The 11,939-nt window shown below is 39.7% G+C and overlaps 1 protein-coding gene across 1 annotated transcript; it reads right to left on the bottom strand.

Moving 5' to 3' along the window:
* Positions 1-3,278: 3,278 nt before the first annotated feature.
* Positions 3,279-8,565, bottom strand: LOC123948798 (tripartite motif-containing protein 77-like). Its single transcript, XM_046015942.1, is given in 5 exon segments — positions 3,279-3,305; positions 3,996-4,226; positions 7,097-7,192; positions 7,874-8,288; positions 8,414-8,565. Coding segments are annotated over 5 exon segments (921 nt in total).
* Between the last annotated feature and the right edge of the window lie 3,374 nt (positions 8,566-11,939).

Genomic DNA, 11,939 nt, shown 5'->3' with positions numbered 1-11,939 from the left:
TCTCTCTTTACTTAGAGGACCCCTTTCAATATTTCCTATAGAACTGGTTTGGTGTTTGTAAATTCTTTCAGTTTTTGTTTGTCCTGGAAGCTTTTTATCTCTCCTTCTATTTTCAATGATATTCTAGCTGGATAGAGTATTCTTGGCTGCATGTTTTCCTCGTTTAGTGCTCTGAATATATCACACCAGCTCTTTCTGGCCTGCCAGGTCTCTGTGGATAAGTCTGCTGCCAAGCTAATATTTTTACCATTGTATGTTACAGACTTCTTTTCCCGGGCTGCTTTCAAGATTTTCTCTTTGTCACTAAGACTTGTCAATTTTACAATTAGGTGACGGGGTGTGGGCCTATTCTTGTTGATTTTGGGGGCGGGTTCTCTGCACCTCCTGGATTTTGATGCTCATTCCCTTTGCCATATTATGGAAATTCTCTCCAATAATTCTCTCCAATAGACCTTCTGCTCCCCTCTCTCTTTCTTCTTCTTCTGGAATCCCAATTATTCTAATGTTGTTTTGTCTTATGGTGTCACTTATCTCTCGAATTCTCCCCTCATGGTCCAGTAGCTGTTTGTCCCTCTTTTGCTCAGCTTCTTTATTCTCTGTCATTTGGTCTTCTATATCACTAATTCTTTCTTCTGCCTCATTTACCCTAACAGTGAGAGCCTCCATTTTTGATTGCACCTCATTAATAGCTTTTTTGATTTCTAATTGGTTAGATTTTAGTTCTTTAATTTCTCCAGAAAGGGCTTTTATATCTCCAGAGAGGGTTTCTCTAATATCTTCCATGCCTTTTTCCAGCCCAGCTAGAACATTCATAATCGTCATTCTGAACTCTTGATCTGACATATTACCAATGTCTGTGTTGATTAGGTCCCTAGCCTTTGGTACTGCCTCTTTTGTGTGTGTGTGTGTGTGTGTGTGTGTGTTGATTTTTTCCGCCTTGTCATTTTATCCAGATAAGAGGATATGAAGGATCAAATAAAACACTAAAAGGGTGGCAAAGACCCCAGAACAATTCACTGTAACCAAATCAGAAGAGACTCCAAATTGTGGGGGGGGGAGAAAGGGGATAAAAAGAGCTTCAGAAAAAAAAAAGAAAGAAATTTAAAAAATAAAACAAATAAAGAAAAAATATAAAAAAGAAAGAAAAAATATATATGTTAGAAAAACTAGTCAAAAAACATTAAAAAAGAAAAGGGTAAAAGTTTTAAAAAATTTAGCAGAAGAAGAAAAAAGAAAGAAAAAAAAATTGAAAAAAAAATTGAATTAACCACAAGACTAAAGAATCATGGGGAGAAAGCCATGAGTTCTGTGCTTTCCTTTCTCTTCCTCTGGAAATCCACTGCTGTCCTAGGTATTGAACCTGCTTTCCTTGATAGATGAACTTCGTCCTGGCTGGATATTTTGTTGGTCTTCTGGGGCAGGGGCCTGTTGTAGTGACTCTCAAGTGTCTTTGCCTGAGGTGGAATTGCACCGCCCTTACTGGGGGCAGGACTAAGTAATCCGCATGGGTTCGCTTTTGGGAGCTTTTGTTCCCTGAACGCCTTCCGTAGAGTTCTGGAGGACGGGAATGAAAATGGCGGCCTCCAGTCTCTGGCCCAGAGGAGCCAAGAGCCCGGGGCCCCACTCTTCAGTGCGCCCCCAGAGAATATCACCCAATCACTCCTGTATCCCCATCCTCCAGCCACGCTCTGAGCCCATCCCGCCTGCGACCGGTTCAAGGTAACCCCGAGCTGAGAGCTCAGTCCTCAGCTCTGTCTCTGTAGCCAGCTTCTCCATTCTAATACCTGTGAGCTCTGAGACACTCTGACACCCCTGATCCTTCTGTGACCCTGCGGGACCTGGGGCCACGCTGACCCTGTATGGGCTTCACCCCGGTTTAGCCTCTGGAGCAATGTCCCTCAGTGGAACAGACTTTTAAAAGTCCTGATTTTGTGCTCTGTTGCTCCGCCGCTTGCTGGAACCAGCCTGTCCCTCCATGGTCTATCTTCCCGTCGTTTTGGATTCACTTCTCCACCAGTCCTACCTTTCAGAAAGTGGTCGATTTTCTGTTTCTAGAATTGCTGTTCTTCTTCTCTTCGATCTCCTGTTGGATTTGTAGTTGTTTTCAATGTTTAGATAAGCTATCGAGCTGATCTCCTGCTACCTGATGTAGTCTCAGCCTGCTACTTCTCCACCATCTTGACCGGAACCACTTCTGAATTAATATGTAGTTTTAATGCCACATGCTTTCATCGCCTTAAACTCACTGCAAATTATCAAAAAACAGTTATATTTGATTGTCTTTGACTGACTTCAGATAGCTTTTACCTGTTAATTAACAATAAAATATAATTAGTTATAAGGGTATTCACATTGACCTGCCTCCCTGTTCTCTGAAAAGACCAATAGAGCAATGAGGGGATGTCCTCCAGGCGTATCCCCTCCTGGAGGAAACAGTGAGGTCTCACCACGGCGGCCCCTCTCACCTCGGAAGTTGTTAAGCCCTTCGGACATCCCTGTGATGGTCCATGAGCTCAGCTGCTGGTTCACAGGCTGGGGAATGTGCAGCTGCATTAACTGACCCCTGCAAAGAAGAAGAGCTGCTTACTAACTCTCCCAGTGGGATTGTAAGCAATCCCTTGAAGATGCTCCATCAGAATCCTCTCTGTTAGATGCAGAAGGTGTTACTTCAACTTCACAAATCGAGGGATACTGCAGTTGCTCTTGTATTTTATAATTAGGTACTCTGCTCTTCCCACTTCAATCTCAGTGAGCTACGTCACTTCACTCACAACTGTATCTCTTTCTTACCTTCGGCTTCCCTAGGGAATTCATACAGCCATTCCCTTTTTGTTGCCGAAATCCAGTAGGTGCCAAAATTTTGGAACTTGCTGCCTGGTACATATGGAGTCTAAGCTCTGTACAAGGCTCTTTCTTGGGGACTCTCCCTGTCCCCTCTTCTCACCATCCTTCCACTTGCTGCCTCTCTGAGCTTATTTGCCTTTCCCATAGAAGACCTGGAATAATCCTCAAATAATTGGGATTTTGAAAATTAGAGACAGGAAAAATAATGATCTTTTGCCAACTTCTGCATTAAGCCTTATAGCCGAAACCGCATCCCTCTCAACCCTCACTTTGACCTAAGGGTGGCCAGTATAAAACCTAGAAGTGTTTAGAGAAGACTGCCTTTGTTTCCAAATGAAGACAGAAAGAAACTTGCCACAAAAAGGTGTGTGTCCATCTCAGCAGACATAGCCTGACCACTGTCACCATAAACCAACTTGAACAGAGGGGCAAACTTACCTTTTCGTGAGGTCTCCAAAATCCTGTGAAGAGAAAGAGAAGCCTTAGCTTTGAGCTCAAGATATGCTTAGTCTAGTCTGAGGCTATGAGACTGGACTGGAAAATTCTGCATCTCCACTTTTCTTTCTTGGGTGAAATCATTTGCTCTTTCCCTCCTCCTTACAAAGATGAAACTCATCTTATATTTGCATACATTGATACAATCGTGATCAAGACAAAATTTAAAATGGAAGATGTTCTTAGAATAAACAGTTGGCTGTGTTTGTCCTAATCTATGGCAAGATTCACAGAGGTTTCCCCGAAGTTCTTATGAGGGTATGTGGGCTCCAAATCTACAATTTCAAAACAGAAAGAATGGATAGATCCCACATTCCCACTTATTGACAAGTTCAGATACAGAATCCAATGATCTATTCACGAGTTGCTCTGTTGCTTTCAGGTAGAAGAGTTAAGAAGGACTTTTTTTTTTTTTTTCTGGATCTGTTCCACAGAATTTTCTACATAGTTTTCATTTTTGTATAAGGTGAATGTGACCCTGAGCCTCCGGGTTATACTGGAGGAGAAAAGCCTAACATCTCAAAGTTAAAGAAGGCATAATTGGACCTTGGAAACAGGAAAATAATGGAGGTCCAAGGGGTACAGACTTCAGTGGACATAAATGATTTCTGAGCAGTCTAGTGTTCAACACCCTGACATCTTTCCTTAGTCTTTACCTGGTTCAGGTCCACATCTGTTTTGCAGCACATTTCCTTTAGTTCCTCATACATTTTTCTCAGGAGTTTCCCCATGTGACACATTCTACCTACATTTCTCCGGAGTTGATTAAAAACTACCTTGCCTTCCACTGCCAGGCTATCTAAATGTTTTTGCTTTTCCTCATAGAGATACTGGTTTACCTCAGGATATTCAGCCCTGATCATCCTCAACCATAGATTTACAAAACCCTGAAATGACATTGGTTTAATTAGGCCATATATCTGGATGATTTTATTCTTCTTTCATTATCTATATTCTGTGGGCTATGTACAGTGTTCTTAGTCTGTTTGGACTGCTTTAACAAAAATACCATAGACTGGGCGCCTGGGTGGCTCAGTGGGTTAAGGCCTCTGCCTTCAGCTCAGGTCGTGATCCCAGGGTCCTGGGATCGAGCCCCGCATTGGGCTCTCTGCTCAGCAGGGAGCCTGTTTCTCTATCTCTCTCTCTCTCTGCCTGCCTCTCTGCCTACTTGTGATCTCTCTCTCTCTGTCAAATAAATAAATAAAATCTTTAAAAAAAAACAAAACACCATATACCGGGTATCTAATAAATACAGAAATTAATTTCTCACAATTCTATGTGCTGGGAAGCCTATGATTGGTACTGGCAGATTTGGTATCTGATGAGAGTCCCCCTTCCTACACAGCTATCTTTTCATTGTGTCCTCAAATGGCAGATGGGGCAAGGGACATTTCTAACTTCTCTTTCAGAAGGACAATTGTCCCATTCTTGAGGACTCTGGCCTCGTGAGCTCATCACCCCCACTCCTACTACGATCACCTTAGGGGTTGGAATCTGAACCTACCAATCATGATCTGTAGCAAATATTCACATCATAGAAGTACTACATACAACTTTATGTCTTTCTTCTCCTAAGAAACCACACATTTGGTTTCTTTCTTACCTTTTTCCCTTCCTTTCTTCCTTTTTCATTTATTTATTTGCCTGCACCATTGTTTACAATGACTTACCCTCAAATACCCATGTTTTCATGTAAAAATAGAAATTTAAGATCAATTTTTATTGTTTTACATAATTCATAATATTTAAATCATAATTCATTTTCCCAAATGCTCATATTCATTTGGGATATTCACTGCTCCCAGCAAAAAAGCAACAATTGACTTCCTCAGGTAAATAGAGGACATTGCACATGATCTTTCTAAATTACCTTCATTACCAAAACTCTTGTGTTTCACCAGAGCTTGGCTCCGCCTGCCTCAGGACCACACCCACCTCCTCTTGATTGGTCCACCCTGTCTGACCTCCTTAGAGACACAAGCTTACAATCCTACACACACATTCTTGCCTCTCCACTGTCTCCTACATCTCTGTGTCTCTGAACCTCTTGTTCTGTGGGTCTGTCTCCAGTTCACTTTCTCCCATTCTCTTCACACCATCTTTAAACACACGTGGATTTACCAAATTATTTTGGAAGTATCAACACTAAACATCCTTGTTAAAATGGCTTTAGCTAGCTTCTATGCTAACACTTTTATTGCCATAAAAGCCAACTTATTGAACAAATGAAATCAAACTCAGTGTGTCCATGGGTGTAATTTCCAGTTATTCATCCAAGCACTGACTCCTCACTTCTGTTCCCTACTCTTTCCTGAACTACACATTCCAACTTGCCAAGAGTCTGTTTTTACAAATCCAAATAATATGATTCATTCTTATATTACTTCACCCTCTTTCCACTTTTGACATTATTTCCTGCCCATTTCTTTTACTAATCCCACTGTCTCCTACTGCAGAAAGCTGTGTTCTCAGAGGGGTGCTCATCCCCCAACTCCCACACCCCTGACCAGCTCCTTCTGATCTCTGCCCAGATGTAACCTTGGCCAGCATACATTCCCCAAGCCCACACTTCTCATACTCATTTTCTGCTTTCATTTTACCCAAGTACTTCATATATGTGATATATTACAACTTTTACTTTTTAAATTTCTGGACCAAGTTCTTTTAATGATTATAAACTCCTGAGCTCAGTGATTTGTTTCTCTTTTTGCCCATTCTTGTATCTCTTTGTTGGCCTAGAACAGTGAGCAACACATCAAAAGTCCTCATATGAATGAATGACTCATTAGAAATCCATCCTAGGGGTGCCTGGGTGGCTTGGTCAGTCGAGCGTGGGACTCTTGATTTCTGCTCAGGTCATGATCTCAGAATTAAGAGCTCAAGCCCTGTCTCACCTGCTCACATGCTCTCTAAAATAAATAAATCTTTTAAAAAAGTAGAAGAAATCCATCCTAAATGATCAACATAATGTTCTTATTCCTCTTTGGCATTCTCATAGTATCATGCACAGATAACTGTTCAATGAATTTTTATTCTCTAATACTGGTTTTTTATGTCTCCTTCAGTATTGCTCAAGTTATTTGAAAAGAAAGGTCTAGTTGTCTTCTTCAGATTCAGGTTCTCAGTTCTTCATGAATCAACAATGACACAATCCAAAATCCTTCGCTAGGCATTTATATTCTTGATCTGGGCATAATGACATTTCTAGCCACATCCCTCATCACTGCCTATCTGCCTCATGCCCCGTGTCCTAATCAGTAGGAGCAGCAAGCAGATCTCGAACCATTTCATGGGTTGTCTGGTTTGTCTCATCTTTACTTTTCTTGTTTCTCAGATCTCTCTGCCATCAATATCCAGGAAATGACAAATTCTACTAACATACACACATCACATTGATTTTTACTTGTCTGAGAAGCTTTTCTTAATATTCAAAATTTGCTAAGTTCCTATAGAACTTTGTATTTACCTCCATCCCCGTGATTGCTGCATTCTGTCTTGGGATAGTGCATTTTCTTATTCCTGATGATGTATTGGTGGTAGATCTTGCTTTATCCAGAAAAACCAGGAGAAGTCTTTTAGTTACACAATGGGATCAGTGTGAAATCCTGTACTGAAGGTCATGTTTTCCTGTAGAGAAACATATGTAGTTCTTTTTACCTGCTCAAGGGACATTATGATTTAATTTAAGTTCTTCCACTGTCAGTTACCATGGTATCTATCCCAAGCTGGTTCCAAGGGAAACAGGGCCTACTCTTACCTGCCATGTTCTAAATAAGTTGTACTCTTTGTTTAGATTTTTCTGATTTTTCTGTCTGCTTTTCCAAATAGACTTAATTTGCATCAGAAGTTTCTCCTGTAAAAGAACTGCAAATTTAAGCACTAGAAAAACAGAAATAGCACTTTTCAGATACCTCAAAAAGTGATAAGGGGATAGACATGAGAAAAATAAAAAGTAAAGAAAGCAGATATGTCAATGATTTTCCCTAGGAACACTAATAGTCAAATCTGGAAGATTGACTGAAAATAGAGTTCCTGAATTTAGAAAATGCAATACATAATCTGAGGAATCTAGTACTTTCATTACATGTAATGTGGACAATGTTCAGAAGTGAATCTTGATTCATATTTAATTTTGAAATGATGGCCATCACTTTTTCTATAGGATGATTACAATACATTATTTCTAAATCTGCTATCACTAGAAGACACTTGTGGTCATCATTGCTGAAGTAGCCAATGACTGTCACTGTCTCTAGAGATTACATACCCTGTTAGTTACACTGAAATAACAACACCCTCCTCAACTCATCATCATTCTCCCTCAACCCAACAGAATTTAAACTTTAGGGGAGCAAAGATGTTTGTCTAGTTTCTTCAGTGTTGTATCCCTAATTTTTCAGAACAGAGCATGGCACATGGTATCTTGCAATTCTATTTGCTTGAGGACTAAGAGAAGAAAAATAAAAATCAACAATTATTGTTCATTGCCTGATAAGGCATAGAGTCTTCCACAATTCACAGTGGCAGTACTTACCCTGCACTGCTCAGCAGCTTGTGACATTGGTGAGTGTCTGTGAGTGGCATGCCTTTGGGAATTGGAGCAGTGCAAACACAGCGGGCTCTTTTCAGTTGGACAGAAGAGGTCCTTTAATACTAGGTGTATCCTACAGACTTGCTTGGCAGAGTTCGGTAACTGGCAAGCAACTGATTCTTTGGAAGCATGAACTTGTTTCACAGCTAAAATAATGCTTTTGAAGTCTATTCATGGAGATACTGTCCTGCACACAGAGCAGTGAGTAGGATGCTGAGCATCTTCCCACAGGAGGCAGAGACAAGGAGTACAAAAGATGTGCCCACAGCTAAGGGTGAAAGGGTCTGTGAAATAATCCTTGCAGATGCAGCAGATAAGCTCCCTGGGGACATGCTGCACAAAAGTAGAATTCATGTTTCTGAGGAAATAAAAGGAAAAGGAAACTGAATTGAGTTAAGCCTTCTCTCACCAATACACATGCACAATAGCAGCATAGGTAGTGCTGGGGATAAGTTGGTAAGGCAGAAGGGGAGTCCTCCAGACCGGCATCCGGCATCCTTGTTTTCCAGCCATACCATATAGACCTGCTTCTCAGTTCCCATTAGAGATTCAGGATTTGTCAACCACGTTGTCTCTTTTACAGAGACAAATATATCAAGGTTCTGGCTCATCCCCAGCCATAAACAGGGGGCCATATTTGGTCCAAAAATCATCACACTTTTCCTTCATTTTCCTTTTTCTGATTGGTTAGCATAAGGCATGTGCTCCAATTCTGACTAGTGGATTAAAAAGAAAGACTCCTAGGAGAGTCTATAAAAATATTTCTAGCTCTAGAAGAAACATGGGAGACAAATCTGTTTTGTTTTGTTTTTGTTTCCAGACATTACTTGGATACAGTGCCCATTTGCATAGCCATTTTATGGTTTCAAAGCCCAGGGATAACAGCCAATAGTCTGGACCTAACAAAAGGGATGGGAAAAAACTTTCTGGATTTGCAGAAATGTCATTAAACACCACTTATCTTTTCTGGAGAGACCTAAAAGGAGAGGCAGAAAACAGCCACTTTAGACACACTGTAACATTAACTAAATTAACAAGAATCATCAATAGATTATAAAATAACTAAGACAAAAACTTTTGGGAAGAGAGTATTCATATAACAAATAAAGTTATACCCCACATATTAGTTCCCAAATGCAAAAGAGAACATTACACACTGTAACATTAACTAAATCAACAAGAATCATCAATAGATTATAAAATAACTAAGATAAAATCTTTTGGGAAGAGAATATTCATATAACAAATAAAGTTATACCCCACATATTAGTTCCCAAATGCAAAAGAGAAAAAAGTACCTTTACAAGGCAAATATTTAGCTGACACATTAACCAAGTAACCAAACTGTGGCCATGGATCTCACACATTCATAGGTGTAGACCACTTAAGGACACAAAGGCACATCTGTAGCATCCCTCCCAGAAACATTTAACCTGTAAGTAACCATGGAGGAATGTTAGACAAATATATTTAGGAGACATTATGTAAAACAATAATCCAGGGCTATTCAAATAATCTTAATTTCTTAGGAGAAAATGGTTTGAAATGATTATACATGAAAGGTGAGTAAAATATGAAAATTCACTAGAATAGGCCATCCTTGACCCACTCCCAGATTGAAAAAAGTAACAACCAATAGGACAACTGGGGGACATGATAAAGATAATGGGGTCTTCCCATTTCAGTTCAGAAATGTGGAAAGCGGGGCGCCTGGGTGGCTCAGTGGATTAAAGCCTTTGCCTTCGGCTCAGGTCATGATCCCAGGGTCCTGGGATTGAGCCCCGCGTCGGGCTCTCTGCTCAGCAGGGAGCCTGCTTCCTCCTCTCTCTCTGCCTGCCTCTCTGCCTACTTGTAATTTCTGTCTTTCAAATAAATAAATAAAATCTTTAAAAAAAAAAGAAATGTGGAAAGCTGGAAAAATTCTTGCTGCCCTCCTACTGCAAGAAAAATACTAGACAAACTAAACATTAATGATTTGTGTTCAAACCATTAGAAAATTGAGGAAGCAAATCAAACAACTAAGATTATGCATAGTGGCAGGCACAAGCATGGAGGAAAACAGGCTCTCTGCATGTTTATCTGGAGGGGATTTTATTAGAGGCCATATAAATTGGTATGAAGATAAACTAGTTTTAATTAGCCACTAAAAACCAAATGCAAGTGAAAATAAGTGTGCAAAGGCCCTTGGGATCATTGATGTAGAGGGCAATACAGGTGGAGAGATGAAAGAGATAGAGTTTCTTTTAGAAGTAGCACAAAGAGAGGACCCAGAGCCAAACCAAGAAGTAAAACAGAGTAGTGCCTCTCAACTGAGACCTACCCCGAATCGACCAAGGAAATTTGGTACTCTTTAGAGACAATTTTGGTTGTCACAGTTTGAGGGATAGAGGCCAGAGTTGTCTTTACATACCCCACAGTGAATAGCACAAGAAAGAATTTACAACAAAAAGTTATCAGCCCCAATTTGCTAACTGTGTGAGGTGGAAAAAACCTCTACCAGAGGCACTGGAAGTCTCTGGAACACATAACATTAACATACTCTAACTTTGGTAACCAGAGCAATAACAAACTTCAAACTTATGTCAAGTCCTAACTAGATTAACACAAATCCCCATAGTGAAGGTCTAGCAGAAGAAAGTGTGTGCTTACCAAGTAACGTGAAAAGGACTTAGCATCTACTGTCATAATACAGTATCTATTGTCATAAATAATGTCAGGTATTCAACAAAACATGATAAGGCATGTCAAAAGGCATTACAAAAATCAACCTAAACTGAGAAAGTACTCCTCACAGCCAGACTTAGATACAAAACAGATGTTTGAGCTTTTAAACAAGGACTTCAGAATAACTTATAATTAGTAAATTAAAGGCTTTTATGAAAAATGTCAACAACGTGCAAGATACACAGGTAAGTTCAGGACAGATGAAAACTGTAGGATAGACTTATATAAGCTAGAAACAAAATCTATAGAAAATGTCATTGTTGGGCTTCAAAGTACATGTGATACAGCCAAGGAAAGTCACTGACCACAAAAATAGGTCAATACAAAACACACAATCCAAATACAAAACACACAATCCAAACACAAAGGCAAAACAGTGGAAAATAAAAACAGAATAGAGCATCAAAGAGCAATAAGGCAACATTAAATGATTTAACTTATGTGTAATTAGATTCCCAGCAAGAAAACAAAGAGAACAGGGCAGAAAGAAACAACTTAAGAAATATCTTTTTTTTTAAGATTTTTTTTAATTTATTTGACAGAGAGAGATCATAAGTAGGCAGAGCAGCAGGCAGAGAGAGAGGGGGAAGCAGGCTCCCTGCTGAGCAGAGAGTCTGATGTAGGGCTCGATCCCAGGACCTTGAGACCATGACCTGAGCGAAGGCAGAGGCTTAAACCATTGAGACACTCAGGCACCCCTGAAGAAATACTTTTAGAAATTTTTCTAAAATTAGTGACAAATATAAAAAAAAAGATTCCTGATGTTCAGAAAATATCAAACAGAAAAAAATATATAAAACAAACAAGTGAACCAACAAAACCTCCAACACCTTAGCAAGTCACATTCAAACTGAATGAAAACAGTAAGAAGGAGAAAGTCTTGAAGGCAGCCACAACAATGGATGGAGGAAGATTATATACTGAGGAATAAAGGTAAGAATTATACCAATCAGCCTATCAGAAACTATGCAACTAAGAAGACAATGGATGATGTTTTTAAAGCATTGGAAGAAAATAACAGTCAACCCACAATTCTATATCCACTGAAAATATCCTACAAAAGTGAGCAGATGCTATTGGAAAAATGGTGCTGATAGACTTGCTGGATGAAAGGCTGCCACAAACTTTCACTTGTAAAAATCTCAGTATCCATACTGTGCAATAAAATGAGGTATGCCTATATTTTAAACTCTATGGCAGACACTAAAAAAAAAGATTTAAGGTAGAGGTATAAATAATGAGTGAGTCATTTAAAGAAATAAAATAAACTTGAAAAGTACAGGCC

The sequence above is a fragment of the Meles meles genome, chromosome 8, assembly GCF_922984935.1.
Source record: "Meles meles chromosome 8, mMelMel3.1 paternal haplotype, whole genome shotgun sequence".
NCBI classification, from domain to species: Eukaryota; Metazoa; Chordata; class Mammalia; order Carnivora; family Mustelidae; genus Meles; species Meles meles.
This window is presented reverse-complemented; position numbering and strand designations above follow the sequence as displayed.